Source organism: Anolis sagrei, chromosome 6, assembly GCF_037176765.1.
Source record: "Anolis sagrei isolate rAnoSag1 chromosome 6, rAnoSag1.mat, whole genome shotgun sequence".
NCBI lineage: Eukaryota > Metazoa > Chordata > Lepidosauria > Squamata > Dactyloidae > Anolis > Anolis sagrei.
In genome coordinates this window covers 102,529,924-102,552,046 of record NC_090026.1, presented here as the reverse complement: position 1 = coordinate 102,552,046, position 22,123 = coordinate 102,529,924, and the positions used below count along the sequence as shown (strand labels likewise).

At 40.1% G+C, this 22,123-nt stretch overlaps 1 protein-coding gene across 1 annotated transcript; it reads right to left on the bottom strand.

Moving 5' to 3' along the window:
- Window positions 1-198: 198 nt before the first annotated feature.
- Window positions 199-19,472, bottom strand: FAM133B (family with sequence similarity 133 member B). Its single transcript, XM_060782257.2, has 11 exons — window positions 19,362-19,472; window positions 12,352-12,449; window positions 11,658-11,736; window positions 11,287-11,361; window positions 11,086-11,118; window positions 9,806-9,874; window positions 7,917-8,009; window positions 7,411-7,458; window positions 4,130-4,225; window positions 3,740-3,784; window positions 199-1,876 (listed from the first exon to the last, which is right to left on the bottom strand). Exons 1-11 carry the CDS (start codon window positions 19,383-19,385, stop codon window positions 1,790-1,792), a joined length of 747 nt encoding a protein of 248 aa, XP_060638240.2. The 5' UTR covers window positions 19,386-19,472; the 3' UTR covers window positions 199-1,789.
- Window positions 19,473-22,123: the final 2,651 nt, after the last annotated feature.

Genomic DNA, 22,123 nt, shown 5'->3' with positions numbered 1-22,123 from the left:
AAAGTTGGGCCGTCCTTCCAGGTGTTTTGCACTTCAACTCCCACCATTCCTAACAGCCTACCTCGGAGGGGGAAAGGGAAGGGGCCTGAGGTAGGCTGTTAGGAATGGTGGGAGTTGAAGTCCAAAACACCTGGAAGGAAGGCCCAACTTTGCCCACAGTTGCTCAAAACACACACATAGAATCAAGAGAGGCGGGAACCTTTTAAAACAGATTTTTACTAAGTGTCTGGCAGTAATTCTGTATACCGAGACATAGGTTTGCATAACAAGGTTCTGCCACTGAACTTGCGTCAAGTTAAAATCAGCTTCAATATGAAGCTGGTTGAAGTCACCTCAGCTTTGTACATGCTAAATATCTTCAGCAAGGGTGCGCTTAAAACATAAGCACGTATGCAATAGGAACTCATATCTGTAAGTAATGCGGTTATGCGGAACATAATTTTTAAAAACCCACTGATTACGACAGTTTTTTCCCCCCCTATTAAGTTTAAAATGGTACAAAATCATGCAATTCTAAATGCCTTAAATGACACACATCACAATTGAAGAAAACAAATGTCAGGAAAAGTTCAGTTAAACTTAACATCGCTTCAACTAATGGTTATCTGTATTATTAGCACAGTATTCAGTATTATTTTAAATCAATAGGAGTAAAAGCATCACATTCTGATGCTGCATTAGGCTGGTGTTTTTGCTAGCAGCTTATGCTACGTATATCGAATAAACTGAGAACCAAACTAGATAGGAATGAGTAGCCAGATGTGTTGCCTGTTGTTCAGACATAAAGCACAGGAACAGGACAAGAATGACATAATTATACACATGAATGGGGCAGCTACATAAACAAAGTAACATGGCGACCCATCTATCGTTGTCTGAATAATATTGACGCAACTGCTCTTCTGCAATTCCCATTGCTTTTAATGAGGCCTGCATAGGAAAGGTTCGCAGGGAATCTAGCACTCAGAAGAAAAAGGCTTCTGAAAACACCTCTGGAAGCACATCGACAGTCTCAACAAACACTGCTATTTGCAAAGATCAAGATATGCCCTCTAAATCCTTGAAGGCATGAATACCCCATGTCCCACTTGAGAAAGTGGGAGCAAAACTACACAACACATATGTACAAAAGTAACACCTGGGTGTTACTTGTATGTTCTCGTTTCAAATATGGCATCAATAGTAACAAAAATGTCATAGGATTTGATATGCCATACTATCACTTTTGAAGGGATTTCGCAAAAAATCTTCATCATGAAAATCTTCATTGCCAGAGGGTTAAAAAGGAAATGCCCCAAACCTGGTCTTGCTTATGGATCCACCAGGAGCTCTGAGGCCTACACAAAGTGTTGCTTCATTTATTATAGCTCATGAAGCTTATCCACATGCAGTTTTTTTATATGTGAATACGTTCTTTTCCTTGCAACACAGGATGACACCTGGTTGTAAGAGCTACATGTGTGCATTAAAACTCGGTAACGAGAAAAAACATTTTATCAATCCAATCTGATTCTGCTTTTGAATCATTTAAACCTTCTGTAGGACTTATTTCAAAACATTCCACACAAGCTATTGGAGGGGAGGGTAGTACATGTAATATATTAAGCATCAGGCAACATCAATGGCTATGTCCAGCCCAATGGCACCAGGCAAGCTGAAAGTGTCGAATATTTTGTTCACACACAGAAGAGCTCATGCAGTTGGTAGAGTTCATCATAATGTTCACAGTTGCAGTTCTTTCTAGACTCATTGCACTTTTTGAGAAGGAAAGTAAGACTCTTGACTGGTGTTATTCTGAGTGAGAGCTTGAGCTAGCTGTCTTCTTTTTCTTCTTTTTGCCATGTTTCTTGTGTTTCTTTCGCTTTTTTGTTTTATCCTTTGAAAAAGAGAAATATCAGAAACAATTACAGGATGCTGGAACCAAATGAGTCAAATTCTGGGCTAGCTAGGTATTATGTGCTTTTAAAAAACAATCAACCAAGGCCACATTCAACTTTAAGAATGCTTAGCAACAGAGCTACAGGTACGAAGGAGATTCGTTTACATGAACATAACGCTCTGGTTCTCTAAGAAAGAAATCCTTTTGTATCTGCAAGGCCCCAATACAATATTAGCTTCAAACAAATCTCTATATAAAATTCAGGGCACCTTGATTGAAACACCCTTCCAAAGCAAGGATAGTATCAATATTTCAAATATTCTGATTTACCATTATTTTCATCTTTATTACCATGCAGATGTTGGAATTCAACCCCACTTTGCCCTAGTTTTCAAGGAGGAACAGTTTAGTTAGCTTAGAATACTCTGGGGTTTTTCCTTCCATCACTCATTCTGATTAGTTGTGCAGAATGGATACTTTTCTACTGAAAGCCTTTTAAAATCTGACTTCTGTTTCTTACATCTGAGTATGTTTATTTACTTCATTTCTACCCTGCCTTTCTCAACCCCGCAGGGGACTCAAAGCAGCTTACAAATCTGGCAAACATTTAATGCCGCACAGATAAACAATAAAAGACATCTAATCAAAATATAAAATGATCTAAACACATAAGCAATTAAAATACATATCAGATTAAAATACAAACAGATTAAAAACCATCTAAAATCTGAGTCATCATCTCATATCCATATGTGCTTTGAGATCTCTCTCTGCTTGTGTGTCAGAGAGATATACTGCTTCGATGATTTTTCTCTCTCTTTGAAACCTTAGAAGAGATGGGTGTTAGAGTAGCTCAGACCCATTTCTTAACTATTAAGAAATGCAGTTATTTCTTATTATTGTAAATAAACCTTTTGTGTGTGTGTGTGTTTTTTTTTGTTTTTTTTTTTAAGATCGGGCTCTGCATCTTTGCCTGCCTAAGCTCTACATTCTTTACAGCAGGCATCCTCAAACTGCCGGCTTCCAGCCGTTTAGGGTTCCAACTCCCAGAAGTCCTAACAAGCTTGTTCAGTTGTCAGGAATTCTGGGAATTGAAGGCCCAAATAGCTGGAGGGCCGCAGTTTGAGGATGCTTGCTTTACAGCCACAAACAACGGCACTTCACACTCTGCTTGGTAATGAGTTGATGCTCTACTTTTGTATCCTGTTTGTTTTTGGATGCTCTGCTGTATATTTTAGGGTAGTTTTCCCTAACAGCCAGGACTTCCAAACCCAAAAGGTAGAATCCAACTAAGATAACCCACTATCAGAACTGCTTCTATCAGCTGAAAGAAAAGGGGGAATATCCCCAGTAGCACTACTACTACTACTACTATAGTGCTCCACGTGCCTCTAAAATTTTGCTGTGGAAAGTGAGGGAACACCCTGCAGTAGATCTCAGAAAAGATTACGAAGAGAAAGCCCCCTGACAGAAGCAGAAGTTTTCTTATGTAAATGCGGGGTTCTGTCCACAACAAAAATTGGGCAAAATTGTATTTAGATGGCCCTTGTGATCTCTTTCAGTTCTATTATTCTATTACTTATTTCTGTTCTTTCATGGAAATTCATTTAGTCAGATAATTCTGCTCTCACACTGGGAAATCTCAGAGCAATTACTGTTATGAGAATGGGATGTTTGTTGCAGCACAATTAATACTGTCTTAGGTTCCTTCTACACTACCAAATAATCCACATTATCTGCTTTGAACTGAATTATATGAGTCTACACTGCCATATAATCCTGTTCAAAGGAAATAACCTGGATTTTATATGGCAGTATAGAAGCGGCCTTGATGTCTTGGAGTAACAGAATAATGCTTACATTTCTCTCTTTTTCTTCACTGCTCTTCTTCTTTTTTGCTTGTACCTAAGGGAAAAATGATGAAACAAACATTTAATGGACAGAATAGGTATTAAAAATGCTGAAACAGAAAAATAACACACTACCATACTACATAGTAACCACGTCATGCTCTCTAAAATTTCTTCTATTTACCAATCTCCCATTTTTCAGTTAAAAAAAGTAGATACTGAACACTGCTTCACTTCAGTGCCAGGGCAGCTACAATCATATAACGATCCTCTAAATTTAGTCTGGAGTGGCAGATACAAAAGGAAAAATCATTTCTCATCTCCAGGAATGCACATGACTGAGATCTTAACTTTCCAGGTATTGTTTTACTAGTTCAGTGCTTTTTGTATGTATACCAACCTCTTCCGAATGCTCAGATTCTGATGAAGACTCCGACGATAATAAGCCATCCCCACGATCTGTGTTTTTCCTTTTCCTGCTAAGACTTTTGGTATCCTAGATACAACAAAAGGCACATTTATTTATTTACTGTATTTATATACCACCTTTATCAGTCCTAAGGTGACTCAAGGCGGTTTTAAATGCAGACAAATCAGAGACCTTTACCATGCTCAGTGTAAAACACCCTGATAACAGTATTTAGTACTTTAATTTCTTTATGGATTACTGTATATACTTGAGTATGAGCCATCCCGAATGTAAAAGCGAGGCACCGAATTTTACCACAAAAACCTGGGAAACTTATTGACTCAAGTATAAGCCAAAGGTGAGAAATGCAAAAGCTATTGGTAAAACATAGAGTAAAATGTTTTTTAAAAGTCCACTCTTTCTGGGCACTGAGTGGCCAATACCTGTGTCAACAGCATCTCCTTTGCCTCCTCCCTTACAAAGAAGGGGAAGTGTGAGGCCTTTCCTTCCGCCCTCTCACGCATTTCTTGTTGGTGGCGAAGGGAGCTGCAGCAACGGGCTTACTCTGTGGCCTTGCTTCCCTCCTAGGAGAAAGCCTGCTGCCACGGCTTCCTCCTCTGTCACCGAGGAAGGCATGCGCAGGAGGAAGGAAAGGCCTAGTGTTTCCCCTTCTTTGGCAGTGTGGAGGAGGGAAGTGCATTGGCGGCGAGCTTTCTCTGTGGTCTCACTCCCCTCTGAAGAAGGGGAAGCACAATGTCTTTCCTTCCTTGCCTCACAGGTGCCTTCCTTGGCCGTGGCGGCAGAAGATGAAGCAGCGGTGGCAGGCATTCTCCTCAGATGGGAGCAATGCCATGGAGAAAGCCCGGTGCTGTGGCTCCCTCCTCTGTCGCCAAGGAAGACGCACGCGAGGGAGGAAGGAAAGGCCTTACGCTTCCCCTTCTTCAGCAGAGGGAGCCACAGTGGTGAACATTCTCAGTGGCCTTGCTCTCTTTCAAAGAAGGGGAAGTGTGAGGCCTTTCCTTCCTTCCTTACCCCACGTGCATGCCTTCCTTCCTTGGTAGCAGCGGCGGAGGAGGGAGCCACAACAGTGGGGTTTGTCCATGGCCTAGCTACCCTCCAGACTCAGAGAAGGGAAAGGTACGTGGGGGGCAAGGGAGAAGGAGAGCTGGCGTGTTGTGATAGAGAGGTGAGGGTCCTGGTGGGAAGGACTTTCACCCCAGTATAAGCTGAGGGGAGCTTTTTGAGCCTGAAAAAAGGGCTGGAAAATGCGGCTTATACTTGAGTATATACCGTAATTGGGCGGTAACATAAAAGGCTAAGCTAAAACCTGGAGAGAACATAATACAGCAGTTCCTTGGTATCCAATGTGATTTGGTTTCAGGACACCCTCCCCCCCCCTCCATAGATATAAAAACCAGTGGATGCTCAGGTCCCATGATGGTGTAGTAAAATGACAAAATCAACTTAAGAGAGCCAGTGATGCCTCAACTTAAGAGAGCCAGCGCTGTCTAGTGATTTGAGCTTTGCACTAACGTGATGGTTTGAATCCCTGCTCATCCATGGAACCTCACTGGGAGACCTTGGACAAGAAGAAAGGAAAGGTAACATCCCTGCTCTCCACTAGACACATCTTGCTAAGAAAACCCTGTGACAGATTTGGCTTAGGGTCACCATGAGTCAGAAATGACTTGGGAGACACAAAACCACCACCTTAGATCTAATCTCATTACTACTAGTTATTTTATTTGTGTTTGAGAGAATCAATAGAACAGACAAACAGAGTTCATTTAAAGCAGTGGTTCTCAACCTGTGGGTCCTCAGATGTTTTGGCCTTCAACTCCCAGAAATCCTAACAGCTGGTAACCTGGCTGGGATTTCTGGGAGTTGTAGGCCAAAACACCTGAGGACACACAGATTGAGAACCACTGATTTAAAGCATAAGAAACTACACACAGATGTAAGGCAGATTGAACAGGAAGATAAGAAAGACTCAGAGGTAACATCTATGGAGCGAATGTGCATCTCAGCTGGTCCAACAGGAACAGTGTAGAAAAGGCATGATATAATTGTGAACTAATATTAGTTCTTGAAATAGAAGCTGTTTCCTAAAAGAGTCTTTACAGCAAGGGTGAGGAAATCAAAGCCTTCCAGATATTACTTGATTGGACTTCAAAACATTCCTCAACATCATCTGTGCTAACTATGGTTAATAGCAACTGCAAAATATGTATATATTTGGCTGGAGTAAGACTTTAAAATGTACCTGTTCCAACTTACATACAAATGCAACTTAAGAACAAACCTACAGAACCAATCTTGTTCGTAACTTGGAGACTACCTGTATTTTGATTGTGCATTCCTGCATGGCAGAATGGGTTGTCTGGATGGCCCTTGTGGTCTCTTCCAGTTCTGTGATTCTATTACTTATTTCTGTTTATCTGTGGGAATTTGTCAGCCTTATTCTTAGTTTGTAGAAACTATTGGAATTCAACCTCACACTGCCCAAGTCTCAAGTCCTCAATTAGTCCCTTCCCCCATGTCTCCTGTATGACAGTTGGAATGTATCTAATTTCTTCTCTCCTCTCTGTTTCTGCTCTCATTCTAATTGGTTGTTTTAAATGGGACACTTTTCTACTGCAAGCTTTCTGAACCTGACTTCTCCCTTCTTACATTTTAGTATGTGCTGTGTGCTTTGAAATTTCTCTCTGTTTTTGTAACAGGAGAGATATTGTGACTGAGTTTTCCCCTCTCTTGAAACCTTAGAAGAGATGGGTGTTAAAGTAGCTCATACCCAGTTCTTGATTATTAAGAAATGCAGTTATTTCTTATTATTGTAAATAAACCTTTTGTTATTTTTTAAGATGGGACTCTGCATGTTTGCCTCCTAAGCTCTGAATTTTTTACAACCACAACCAATGGCACTTCACACTTTGCTAGCTGTGAGCTGCTGCTCAACTTTTCGCATCCTGTTTATGTCTTTGGATGCTCTGCTTTATTTTAGAGTATTTTTCGCTAACAGAAACTACATGCATGCAGCCTACTTGCCTATGTAAATTATAACAGCAAAAGACGTATGACAATATAATAAGCTACATATACAAGTAAAGGGTCATTTTCTTTCAGACAGATTTGAAACTGCTTAAATGTTAGTCACTATGATCCTGGTATTAATATTGCCTGCTTTCAGCTGCAAGATTCAAAACTTTTTCAGTGTAGGGGAGGGTCCTATGCAAATGTTAAGATAATGGTTTAACAGCGTATGAAAGCATTACCTTTTCTCTTTCAGAGTCTTCCTTTGACCTTTTATTTTTCAAGCTGTTCTAAATAAATGTTTAAAAAAGCACATAGTTAGGTCCTAAATGGTTTACTGTCTTCTGCAACTGGCTGAAATAAATCAATGCTAGCTGAAGTTAAGTGACAAATATACTCATTGTAGAGGTTAACACGATAATATGGAAATAGGATGTTCAAAAGAAAGTTCAATTAAAATATAAACAGACGATCTAATCTTACTGCTATACAAAAGTCTGGCTCACTCTTGGTTGGCCAAGAGTTAGGTGAATATAGAGCAAAACACGCAAAAGGGGGTTGCAGATTTTGTTCCCACTGTCATACTTTTAACTAGAACTGATTCAGTCCATTAAGAAAGTTAGGAATATTAAGAATGCTTTAAATACAAAGAATGCATATTTTCACCCACAGTAGGCAGTACCAGACCCAAACCTCAAAACATCGTATCTTTGAAAGACTCTATGGTAACGTATTAATTACACTTTACCTTATCCGATTCTGAATCTGAACTAGAATTTTCAGATGATCTTCGTGAAGAGTGATGCTTTTTCTTCTTCCTCTTTTTTCCTTGTTTCTTATCCTAGTTACAAATATTTTAATAAAATGATTTGATTTTGCTCATGCTAAATTATTATTTAGCATTGAGCTTGAAAGAGAACATGTAAGAGCCAGATTGCTATAGTAGTACAGACTGGTGTGGTTGGACTTGAAAGGTGCCATATCAAATTATTGCTGTGACATGAAACTCACTGTGGACATTCATTTACAACTGTACTATATTGCTGTGATTATAAAGTGAGACTGAGGAAAGTCATGTGTGTTATTTTGAGCTCTCTAGAGAATATGTGGTTCAATAATTTATATTCACCAAGAAGAAAAATAATGTTGGTTCCTATTTTTCATATAAGAGCAACATTTCAATCAGATTCAAGTTCTCTTGGCACAACTGTAACCTTTGAAAAGCTTTCATGAAACAAAGCCAGCTTGCTTAAATGTGAGGATTCCCTCCTCAGTTTCCTATTTTAATGAATCAATAGAGTTTAAAGCAGGCGTGGGCAAACTTTGGGCCCTCCAAGTGATTTGGACTGCAACTCCCACAATTTCTAATAGCTGATAGGCTGTTAGGAAATGTGGGAGTTGAAGTTCAAAACACCTGGGAGGCTGAAGTTTGCCCATGCCTGGTTTAGAGGTTAAGAGTATCTGGTTTCCGTTTCCTGTCAAGGTGGTTAAGACTCTGTATTTCCATTTCATCAAGCATTACATTTTGGAAAGAGCTTTATGGCAAGTAAAACTTTATTTTCTTGGGTATTAAAAACTCATTTATTTATTTACTACATTTATATACCGCTCTTCTCAGCCCTTGGGCGACTCAGAGTGGTTCACAATAGCAAAATTCAATGCTTAAGACATCACAAAACGGTTAAAAACAATTAAAACAATTACATTATAACAATCCATTAAACATCATATAACATCTCATTATCGTCTCATAATTAAAATCAAGATCCAGTCTCATCATCCAATTGTTCCATATTCCTATATTCGTTACACTGCCTAATCAAATGCCTGCTTGAACAACCAGGTCTTCACTTTCCTCCGAAATGCTAACAGGAAGGGGGCCGATCTAATTTCTGTAGGAAGGGTGTTCCACAGCTGAGGGGCCAACACCGAGAAGGCCCTGTCTCTTGTCCCCGCCAGACGTACTTGTGATCTTAACATCCTAGCTGGTTCATAGGAGGAGAAGAGTTCGGACAGGTAAGTTGGGCCAGAAGGGGAAGGGGGAAGCAGAAAAAATAATGTTCCTTTCTTCTGCATTCCCCATGTAGTCTGTCTTGTTGATCCTGGGGACTTTTAACCTGAGTAAAATGGCTGGGATGTTGGAGAAAAGAGGATGTACAAAAATGCTATGTTTTCCTCTCCCTGTTTTGCAACCACTGTCATTCTACACATTGAGTTCATTCAAGGAACACTGAATCCAAGCTAATGCTTCAAATCCTGTTGGTGTTGAAAAAGGGCATAGCTATGCAAGCACAGGTAGTGGCAACAGGAGAAAAAAGACCACAAGTGCTAGGCGGCTACAAATGTTGTGGCTATGAAATAAGACACTGAAGGCACAAACTGGTTAGAATTTGTCTGCCTTTGCTCTCCACTACCATATGAAGTTGCTAGCAGAGTGTGTCAACAGGATTGGACCAAGTGCATTTAACACAAGGAAACTAATTTTTTTTCAGGGGTGTGTGTGTGTGTTATTTTAAAAACCGCTTTCCTTCCAATAAAATGCCACATGACAAAGCATTTATTCTACATTCAAAATGTCAAACTGAACTGGCACACAAGCATACCAAAAGTAAACATATTCTGAAACTGAGTTCTTACCTCATCTTCAAAATCAGAAGAACTGCTGGAAGAATCAGAGCTTGATGAGGAAGAGGAAGATGGAGACAACTTGACCAAAGACAACAAAAAGTAAATTTGTGAGATGCAGAATTGGTTAAAGAAATGCAATATTGGATAGGACACATCCGAAGAAGAAATTGATTCACAATGACTATCTCAAATTCCAAAAGATAAGATTAGGAGAAATTAACTGAAGATACATTAAAAACAACATTAAGAGCATTTCCAGGCAAAGGGCTTCTCACACTAATAATTAGAAGGCACCATGCAGCTGTTTCAATTTTTTTCACCTTAACAGATTTTCTTTGTTCCATTTCAAAGCACTTTGACTATTAACATAAAACAGGGCTAAAAACTGCTCTCTAAAAATCCCCCTTTCCTCCATAGGCAAGAAATTTCTTAGATTCATATGCATATCTGTTTGGCTATTTAGTTGCTGCTAACTGTGAGAGAAATAAGACTGAACACTGTGAAAGCCATCCACTGCATGGCTATCGGCCTCTGCCCAGTAGACCCAAATCAAGGAAAAGCTTCATGAGAACCTCTACTTCTCTTAATGTTCCCCCAGCAACAGCAAGAGCATCCCTATGGGCAGCTAAACCAGGAAATCCCAATTGGACGGCCCCCCACAAGGCTCTGCCTCCATGGGCAAACCAAGAATGGGCAAGTCAGAAGTCCCTGAACAAACCCAGAAGTGGAGTGGACAGATCAAAAGACAACATGGCAAAATGGCACTAACTAAATAATAATAATAATAATAATAATAATAATAATAATAATAATAATCTTTATTTATACCCCGCCACCATCTCCCCAAGGGACTCGGAGTGGCTTACATGAGGCCAAACCCAACAACACATCAAAAACAACATGCAATAATAAAATAAGAAGCAATAAACAAAATAAACAATACAATTAATATAACTCACAAGTAGACAATAACATACAACACTTTAAAAACCTATGGCTGGGTCAAATGTAATCTTCCACCCTGTGCGACTGTGGAGCAGAACAAACAACTCCGCACCTGTATGCTTGTCCGCAATGTCATGCCTCATGTGCACAGGAAGAATTCTTTAAAGCTACAGACAATAAGGCCGCTGTCAAAAAATATTGAGCCGCTTGTGCACCTTCTATTTATTTATCAGTTTTATACTTATTTATGCAACGTTTTTGATACGAAATCAATAGCTATTTATATCTATCTTTGTACATATACATATATACACAGAGAAAGAGGAAATGAAGTCTTTGCTCACCCTACTGGATTTCTTCTTCTCTTTTTTCTTTTTCTGAAAGGCAATCAATTGAATTTGCATTAGAATTTACTGGTTGTCTCTATTGGTTAAGATTCCATGTTTTGAGGTTGGGATGAAGGCAATGTTGGGTAAATGTTGAACTAACAGCAAAGAGGATCACAACAGGGAAATCCTGAGCCCAATGTCCCAAACTGCCTTTACCTCTTTCTTTCTTGAAGTACTCTCGCTTCCACCTAAAAATTTCTCCCTGTGTTTTTCCAATTCTTTTTTCCAGTTCTGAAAAACAGAAGAAGTAATCAATAGTAACAGCAGTAGGAAACTTTGGAGATCCCTAAAAGCAACATTTTCTGGTAGTATTTCTAGAGGTAGCCTTTTCATTTGGGACAATTAGGTTACAAAACCCTATTCACTTTCCTGGAAGTAAGCCCAATTGAATGTTTGTGTCATGGTGCTCCAATTTCAAAATATAAAGAAAAAGACAGATGGCTGGCACAGGATATTAATAACATTCATTTCATAATGTGGTATAGTGAAATGCTATACTAATCTATCTTTATAAACAAATAACAAACCTCATTCATCCTTTCTTCAAATTCTGCTAAGGCCTTGGAACCTTTCTTCTTCTTCTCCAGTTGTTCTTTCACTTCTTCCCTTTAATGAAAAACAGTAACACACCTTGTTAATGCACATTTCTGAAGCATCTAGCCATAATTCTCCCTCTCATAGCACTAGAACAGTGGTTCCCAACCTTTTTTTGACCAGGGCCCACTTGGCTGGAGACTACTTTGACCAGGGACCACTCTCCAACATAAGTATTAAAAGGGGCAGGGCTGGTTAGCTCTGCAGAATGGAGCAGAAATAAAATAAAATAAAGATCACGGAGGTTCACAGTCCGGATTTTCGATCTCGCGGCCCACAGCTTGGCCACAGCCCACAGGTTGAGAACCACTGAACTAGAACAAATTATGTTAAGATTTAAAATGTGGCTCTAATTCTATTATTATTATTATTATTATTATTATTATTATTATTATTATTACTAAGGAATCCAGAGACATGGTGACAGCCACCAAATTATTCTGCTTGTAGACCTGGGGTGCAATTTTCTTCTCAAGATGCAGCAGAAGATGGAGTCTGTGAGTACAAGGCTTGTGAACATAATGTATCTTAGGGTCGGGGCTGAGGTGTTCCTATGATATTTATTTATTACTATGATATTCATTCATTTATTGGTAAAATAAGAAGAATCATTATTTCTATACATACCATGTTGGCCTGGGTCTGTTCAAGTAGTCTTGTATGGTAGGTCCCGACGATGGAGCAGGGCCTCGTGATCTAGCCATTGCTATGGGATTCATGTAAGCCTTAAAAAGAAGACAGCAAAGCAAGACATACAATAATCATTACATTTTGTGCCTTTCAAAAGTAGCATCCCTAGCTCTTATTTATTGGAGTGATGCTGCCTTTCTTTATAGATGCTTTTTAAAACTAGTTTCTGGCCAAAACATAGGGAGACAAGAGATACTTGAAGCTAAGAGAAAGGCAGTGATACAGAAATAAATTATGTGAAGAGCAGTTGTTCAGCAATACTTCTTCTTCTGTGTTTTTTTAAAATAAAAAGAACACATATCAGCCACCACTGCAGAGCCTTTACAGCAGTGGCACCATCACTCTGGAATACTCTGCCACCTGAAGTCTGTGCCTTGCGGGACTTATCAGCTTTCCGCAGGGCATGTAAGACATGTTTCAACAGGCCTTTGACTTTTGATATTGCTGTTTTTAAATTGTTTTAAATTGTTTTTAAATTGTATTAGATTTTAGCCATTCTTGTAAGCTGCTCCGAGCCCCAGGGAAGTGGCGGCATATAAGTTCGAATAATAAATAAATAAATAAATAAATAATGTTAGTACAGATTGAGCATCTCTTATTTGGAATTCCAAAATCTCAAATACCCCAATATTTGAAATTGTCCACATGGGTAGCTGAGGCACTGATATCTTTGATATCTGATAGTTCCATTCACACTGATTTTGTTTAATGCCTAAAATTATTTAGAATATTTTATAACCTTCAGGCTATAAATATTCCAAAATCTGAAAAAACAACATTCAAAATAACAGTAACAATAATAATATACTTTATTTGTATCCCATGCCATCTCCCCAAGGGACTCGGGGTGGCTCACAACATGAATAAATACAGTAAATACAGTAATATACATAAAAATAAAATGATCAAATAATAACACATCAAATCAATATAAAACAAACTGAGTAAGTCAAAGCACAAGTAAACAAAATTAACAATAGAAATGATTAAACATTAGTTAAAAACACAATCATTTCTATGAATTAAAAGGGCCTACTACCTGAATTGAGGTAATAAACAGAGGCCTTGTCCACATTAAAATGTTGACTAATAATTTCCAAAAGCCAGTTTAAACAGCCATATCTTCAAACCTTTCATAAATGTTGTAAGGGTGGTTGCTTGTCTATTCTCCCAGGGGAGGGCATTCCAGAGCCAGCAGGTCCTATCCTTCATCCCCACCGTGCAGAGCTTGATAGGTAATAACCTGCATTTTGAATTGGGCCAGGAAGCAAATAGGCAACCAGTGAAGCTGATTCAGGAGTGGGGTCATATGTTCTCTATAGCCCATCTCGGTCAGCAGCCTACCAATATTTGTACTAGTTGAAGCTTCCGAGTTGTCTTCAGAGGCAGCCCCGCATAGAGTGCATTGCAGTAATCCATACGAGATGTAACCAAGGCATACTTCAGGTTCCAAATATTTTGAGTACAGGTTGAGTGTCTCTTACAGTAAATGTTGACTAGAGAGTGGACATTTAGATAAATTTAATGGATCTGATCAGTCAGACTGAAACAAGTTTGTAGTGCACCGGTGACAGCTTTACCACATAAATAGAAAATGGAAAATATGTATCAAAAAGTAAAAGTAGCTGTTACCAAAAGTAAATTAAATGTTAAAATAGAACATATAGGACTGGAGGGTGCCCAAGAGATCACCATAGGTAGGGTTTTCCATGCTCTGATCCACCAGTAAAACATATGTCACTGATCTGAAAAATCTACCTAACAGTAGTAAACATCTGCTTTTAATCCCTCTTTCTGTCTTTTCAAGCACTGAGTAATAACATTAGAAAATCCTCAATCATAGGATGGAGCTCACCAAAGCCATGTAAACCAATATTGTCTATTTTAAACCTACTTCATGTAAGTTAATTTGACACTTTGAAGACTGCGTCTTTCTATATGTTTTAAATAGTACATATAATAGCATATAACACTTTAATTGCACAACTACTAAAGGCTAATCAAATGTATCTAATAGAAAGGGGATTAATAACAGAGCAGAGAAATAGCAAGGTGTAAGACGTGAAGAAGTAGTATGGGATCTCTCATAGTCCATGTCTCTGAATGGTCTCTTTTTTTTTAAAGTCCATTTAAATTTTATTGCATGTATTGTCAAAGGCTTTCATGGCCGGAATCACTGGGTTGTTGTAGTTTTTTTCGGGCTATATGGCCATGTTCTAGAGGCATTTTCTCCTGATGTTTCGCCTGCATCTATGGCAAGCATCCTCTGAGGAAGCTTGCCATAGATGCAGGCAAAACGTCAGGAGAGAATGCCTCTAGAACATGGCCATATAGCCCGAAAAAACCTACAACAACCCACTTTATTGCATGTGTTTGGGTATAATATTTAGCAAGGTCTTGGTGTGAAGAACTTCCTGACTGTGAGAGCCGTTCAGCAGTGGAACTCTCTGCCCCGGAGTGTGGTGGAGGCTCCTTCTTTGGAAGCTTTTAAGCAGAGGCTGGATGGCCATTTGTCAGGGGTGATTTGAATGCAATATTCCTGCTTCTCGGCAGGGGGCTGGACTGGATGGCCCATGAGGTCTCTTCCAACTCTTTGATTCTATGATTCTATGCCAATGGATGTCATCATACAGCTAGATTTGTCACGGAGATAGGAACTCTCCTGACTGTCCCCAAACTGTCATATAATCCAAGATAAACCTTCAGTTCTGTCATGAAAGTATTCGAATACATTCACTATTTAATACAGAGATCCATGTTTCTTATATATTTTGCTAGTTTTGTAAGCTTGACTCACAAGACACGGGCAATGTTTTTAATGAATGGGTAGCTTTTTTAATGTCTTCCAGGAGTCCAAACAACAAGCCTAACTATACGATCACCCCAAGGCAGATAATTGCACAAACACAACTATTTGAACAGTTTTCTCCCTCTCCACTCAACTGTTTTTGGTCCAGATTCTTCAATTTCATCTTAATCCCAGCAAAAGATACAGTGTGGATGAGTCTCAAATCACACAAATGGAATTCTGCATTTGGTCAGTGACAGATTTGTCAAAACTAGTATTTAGCCTGATTAGTTCCATCTTTGCTAACAATCTCAAGTGTATAATTAGCACAACTGCTCTAAGGAAAAGTTGATCTTTCTTCCAAGGCTGCAGAGTTCTGCTGGATTCATTGCTGAAAATCAGATATGCATGAAAGTAGCTAATGCCATTTGAAACCCCCTGCATTTTCCCAAAGGAAGGTGAGGATGACTAATGGTTTTCTCCTGAGACAGTTTTGAAAACTTCTGGGATAATGTTTGAAGCGTGCTCTCTCCCACTCTGAACTAAAAGCAATGAACGCCTCAGCAGCAACTTGATGGGATATAATTTTTGCTTATGTCAGTTAGTAGCTCCCACTTGGCATCTAAACGTAGGTGTTCTCATAAATTTTAACAAAAGCAACACGAACAGGCTCTGATGTAGCACAAAAGAGCTAGCAAAAAACCTTCCATGCATTACCCTTTGTTGGTGAACAAACCTGCAGTTTTGAAATCTTGACAGTTTTGTGCCTTTTTGCTTGGGCTGATAAAGGGACTACTATGATATGGACTTTGAAAATTGTCTTATGGTCAACATAACTATCAGTGCACATGTATGACAAAGACAGGTGCTATAGGCTGAATTTCAGAGGGAGAAACTGGCAAACCCATCTCTGAGGCCCCTTCTACACTGCCATATAAAATCCGGATTATCTGCTTTAAACTGGATTATATAGTAGTGTAGACTCAGACCCCTTCACTGCCATATAATCCAGTTCAAAGCAGAAAATCTGGCAGTGTAGAAGAGATCTGAGGTCCCTTCCAGACAGGCCTTACCCAGGAACTGATTCCAGGTTTTCTGTATATCCCAGATTATCTGGCAGTGTAGACTCATATAATCCAGTTTAAAGCAGAAAACCTGGGATCAGATCCAGGGATATAGGGCCTGTGTGGATGGGACCTCAGATAACCCAGTTCTAAGCAAATAGTGTGGATTATCTGATTTGATAATTTTATTTATTTATTTACAGTTTTTATATTCTGCCCTGATCACCCGAAAGGGGACTCAGGGTGGATCACAATGTACATATGCACGGCAAACATTCAATACCGTTTTTGACATACAACACATATAGACAGATAATAATAATAAATAATAATTAACTTTATTTATACCCCGCCACCATCTCCCCAGTGGGGACTCAGAGCGCCTTACATGAGGCCAAGCCCAAACAACAAATTACAAAAAAATAAAACCGAAAACGCAAACAACAAACAACAGCAACATAATTACATAAAACATATGAAAACATAGGAATATAAAATTACAATAGGCACAATCACAATGACAATGGGCGGGCTACATGTACTGGTTAAAAGAGAGACTGATTAAAAATTCAAGTGAGATAAGAAAGAAACAGATTATTTGTGGACGAGGGCTCATTATGGTGGTGGTTGTGGAATTAAGCTTTCCCACAAGGGCGGGGGCATGTACTCCAATGACAAAACATTGAGGCTGAAACCTATTCATCAAAAGTGCAGTGGAAGAGCCAGGTTTTAAGGTTCTTTTTAAAGGTTTCTAGGGTAGGGGCTTTCCTAATTTCTCCAGGTAGTGAGTTCCAGAGTCGGGGGGCCACAGATAGAGGTCATTCAGCAGTTCTTCCACTTCGGATCCTGGAGGTTGCTTGATTCGGCCACAGGGGAGCTGTCACTTCATCCACTATGACGCCGAGCCTTTTTGATCGTAGTATTTTCTCCTTGCTCTTCGGCATTTTTAAGGTGTAAATTAGCCTCCCTGATTTAAGCGGTCCCTAACTTCTCTACTCACAGCTGTTTTCGAACTGTTTAGGTCGACAGTGAACTGGGCATTTTTTAACAGCTATTTAAAGATTATATGGCAGTGTAAAAGGGGCATGAGAGCTCCCCCCCAAAAAACCCTGTGAAATTCCCTGGGGCTTCTGGGAATTGAAGTCCCAACCAGTTGAAAAACCAAAGTTTGAATACCACTGCTTTAAGGCCTTTTGCTTTATTATAATAAATAATAATAATAATAATAATAATAATAATAATAAAACTTTATTTATACCCCACCACAATCTCCCAAAGGCACTCGGGGTGGCTTACATGAGGCCAAGCCCAACAGTACATCAATAAACAAAAGCAATAAACAAAACAGTAAATACAGAACAATTAATATAAATCACATATAACCAATAAACAAAAAACAGTAACACACAAAGATTAAAAACCTATGGCCGGGCCAAATGTAATTGTTTACAAATTAAAAAATAAATGCTGGGCATGAACAGGGTATGATATAACTTGTATAGGGTTTTCAAAGAGAGATGAGGGAACGCGGTCAATCCTAACCCAGTAGTAAAGTGCATTCGGAGGGCAAATTATTTTAAAATTTTATCGGGCGGTGGCCAGGTTGTTAACTGGTGCTCCTTACAGGGAGCGGTCAACCCTCCTGTTTAAGGAGCTCCACTGACTGCCATTTATCTTCCGGAACCAATTCAAGATGCAGGTTCTTACCTACAAAGCCCTGAATGGTTTGGGACCTGCTGACTGCATTTCTGTATACGAACCCACACGATCTCTTCGATCATCTGGAGAGGCCCTACTCATGCTCCTACCTGCATCGCAAGTACGATTGGTGGGGATGAGGGAGAGAGCCTTCTCGGTGGTGGCCCCTCGACTCTGAAACTCACTCCCTAAGGACATCAGGCCCCATCTCTGGCAGTCTTTAGGAGGAGCTTGAAAACGTGGATGTTCCAGTGTGCCTTCCCAGAATAACGATCTCTTAGCTTTATGTCCCCAAAAAGCACTTTATATCGATTTAGGACTGCTTGTATGTCTCTATCAACGCCCTACCTCCTGTATCTTGTTCATGCCTAGCATTATTTTTTAAACTTTAATTACATTTGGCCCAGCCATAGATTTTAATTGTGCACTGTATTTTGTTTAATGTTTATGCTTTTTGTGTTATGAGATTTATTTTTATTGCTTTGTATTGAATTGTTATTGCTTGTATTGCTTGTATTGTGGGCTCGGCCTCATGTAACCCGCACCGAGTCCCATGGGAAGATGGTAGCGGGGTATAAATAAAGTATTATTATTATTGTCTGCTCATTTGAACCAGAAGGGTATTTAAAGTTACTTTAATATGATATGATATTGTATTGTCGAAGGCTTTCATGGCCGGGATCACTGGGTTGTTGTAGGTTTTTCCAGGCTATATGGCCATGTTCTGGAGGCAATTTTTCTCCTGACGTTTTGCCTGCATCTATGGCAAGCATCCTCAGAGGTAGTGAGGTCTGTTGGAAGTAGGAAAAATGGGTTTATATCTCTGTGGAATGACCAGAGTGAGACAAAGGACCCCTGTCTGCTGGGACTAGCTGTGAATGTTTCAGCTGATCACCTTTGATTATGATACTATTGAGTGTGGTGGTGGAGTCTCCTTCTCTGGAGGCTTTTGGGCAGAGGTTGGATGGCCATCTGTCAGGGGTGTTTTCACTGTGTGCTCCTGCCTGTCAGAATGGGGTCTCCTTTAACTCTATGCTGTAGAATGAATGCACTTTAAACTGTCATGGTTTCACGGGGATTGTAATTTTACAAGGTCTTTGGCCTTATTTGGCTTAAGCCCTAAATACTTTGGGTCCAGACTACCTGGCTATTTGAATCCTCATTTGTCACTGCGCTCATTGGGGAGGTCCCAGGATGTTAGGAATTGTGGGAGTTGAAGTCCAAAACACCTGGAGGGCCTAGGTTTGCCCAGGCCTGGGTGAGTGCCCTTCAGAGGCAGCTCCTGAAAAGCTCTGGCCCAGCAGAAGTGAGGGGAAAGATGGTTGCCACCCTCCCGGCCCTTCCCTTGTCACTCTATGGCCCACCATCCACCCCCAAACCCTTCCCCGCTGACTCACCACCCGGTTGTCCCTCTTCCCCATGGCGAACCGGGCCTAGCTCCAGCCCCGCGCGGGACTCTCCAGCAAGTTTCTCATCGCGAATGACACCGAGCATGCGCGGGACGGAGGCGCGCATGCGCAGGAGCCGCCGCCGAAGCTCCGCCCCTATCTGGGAATCCGATGGGAGGGCGAGGGGCGGGGCCAACAGGAGCCCCGCCCACGAGCGCGCGCACACTCCTACAAAGCATGGGCCAACTTGGTCCCTCCGGGTGTTTTGGACTTCAACTCCCACAATTCCTAACAGCCGCTAGGCTGTTAGGAATTGTGGGAGTTGAAGTCCAAAACACCCGGAGGGACCAAGTTTGCCCATACCTGATTTATAGACTCTGTTTAATGGTCTGTTCTAGTATTTTTTTCCTGATATTGATATCAGGTTGACTTGAGTGGTGATTGATTTCCAATGCAAAACAGTAGTGTGTTGGGCAGATAATTTCCTCCCTACAACCATATATATGAACCATCAAGGACTTTGAGATCGTCCGGGGAGGCCCTACTTTCGGTCCTGCATTCGTCACAAGTATGTTTGGTGGGGATGAGACAGGGCCTCCTCAGCGGTGGCCCCTTGGCTATGGAACGCCCTCCCTAGGGAGATTAGATCTGCTCCCCCCCCCCCCCCCCCCGCTTAACGTTTTGGAGGCAAGTTTATTTATTTATCGTGTCATCCGCAACCAGAACATTGTATTACATTTCTAACAGAACAAAACAAACAAACAGATTTAAAGAAACCCCACAGATTTTGCAAACTTGGTAGCTGATTAAATGTCCTTTGACCAGTATCTGGCCACTTGGAGTGCCTCTGGTGTTGCCGCAAGAAGGTCCTCCATCGTGCATGTGGCAGGGCTCAGGTTGCATTGCAGCAGGTGGTCAGTGGTTTGCTCTTCTTCAAGTTAAAACGTGGCTATTTGAGCAAGTGTTTACAAAAGCAGAGTAATTGATATAGGAAATCTAACGACTTGATGATAGAACTAGACTTTATAGAAGGCTTGATAAAATGTGCTTGTTGATACAGAGTAATTCATTTGTTTCCAGTTTTGGACTCTCCTTTAGGAGTTGCTGTGAATGCTTAAACCTTACTACCACTGTGTTGGAATATATGTCAGTGTGGACTCAGATAACCCAGTTCAAAGCTGGTATTGTGGGATTTTCTGCCTTGATATTCTGGGTTATATGGTTGTGTGAAAAGGCCCTATAGGTATGTACGCTCCAAACAGTATACAGTAGTTTGAAAAGGTGTGCACCGACAAGATTGCAAGGCACTTCAGCAAACAAACAAACACATTTTAATAATATCTGTTGGTAAATAAAATGTGGCTTGTCTTTTTTTTTTTACTTTATACTCACCCTAACTCCAAAAATAATGTAAAATAATAATGAAAACAAGGGCATAGCAAATGAATATTTTTGCATATAATTATTTAACATGCTGCCTCTGTCTTTCTTTTGACATTTCAAGATTTTTAAAAACAGACACTTCCCTATAAAAGTGAAGCAAATACTGAAATGGCTGTCTGAAACATATAGAACATCAGCTGTTTTCGTTTCAAAGTATTTTGTATGAAAAATTTAAAAACAAACTATTGAACATAATATTGATTTCTCCGATTGCAACATCAATCCAGCTTTAACCATAAATATATTACCTACTGAGCTCTGCAAACATAAAAAACAATCAGTTCCCAGTGACTTATATAAGTCTGAGGGTTTAGTCTTTTGTCAACTAATCCACAATCCTCTTAAACTGGAGGACTTGGATTTAAGGTTGTTTCATCAGCGATAGAAAAAGCACTTTGCCACCGCAATCCTATATGCTCTTATCTGACCAAACAGTCAGTTAAATTAAAAGAACATATTTCTGAACAGGAATTCTTCTATTTGTACTCTGATTATCTCCTCATCCTCTCCACTCAACTCTGAGGTTCCTCTCCCATCATTTTAACCTTCTTGGCAGAATCCTATAGAATCCTGGGATAAATAGTGGGGTATATGCAAGGTGTTGGAGGTTGTAAATAAACAGAAGCTTTACCACAGTTTCTGAACCAAAAAATACCCTGCAGTATAATAAAGTGTTACACAGGCTTGTGTAACAAGTAACAGTATCTTTACTTCCGTTCAAAATATCAAACAGGACAACAATATATACAGCAGTCTCTCTGAATTCAAACAGAGAACAGAGGGAATAAACAGTTTTTTAAAACAGCCTTTTAAATATGCTTCATGCCTTAGAAATAATCGGTTTCAGAGAGTTGGAAGCAATTTCCTTCCTGGCTGTTTACAGTCAGCACTCTCTTCACTCTCCGAGGTGAAAGTGGCAGTTAAATCCGGTTGTCTTAGCAGCAAGCCAGAGACAGTAGCCAATCAGAATTCTGGCCCCTGACATGCTCAGCCAATCAGCTGCCGACACATGTATTTCCAGTCAACCCATTTATATCATGGTGCCTTTTTACAAATCCCCCCACATGGGGCTATGGTGGTGCAGTGGGTTAAACCGTTGAGCTGCAGAACTTGCTGACCGGAAGGTCACCGGTTCGAATCCATGGGATGGGGTGAGTTCCCATTGTTAGTCCCAGCTTCTGCCAACCTAGCAGTTTAAAAACATGCAAATGTGAATAAGTCATAGGTACTGCTTCGGCAGGAAGGTAATAGTGCTCCATGAAGTCATGCTGGTCACATGACCCAGGAGGTGTCTATGGACAACACAGGCTCTTCAGCTTAGAAATGGA

What these genes read in the sequence shown, in the direction of transcription:
- FAM133B (XM_060782257.2), bottom strand. Translation starts at nt 19,385, where the DNA reads ATGGGGAAGAGGGACAACCGGGTG. An exon ending in AACAGACCCAGGCCAACATG is followed by an intron (nt 11,737 to 12,351) that starts GTATGTATAGAA and finishes TTTTCATTAAAG; the next exon opens with GGAAGAAGTGAAAGAACAAC. An exon ending in AATCTGAGCATTCGGAAGAG is followed by an intron (nt 3,785 to 4,129) that starts GTTGGTATACAT and finishes TTTTTCCCTTAG; the next exon opens with GTACAAGCAAAAAAGAAGAA.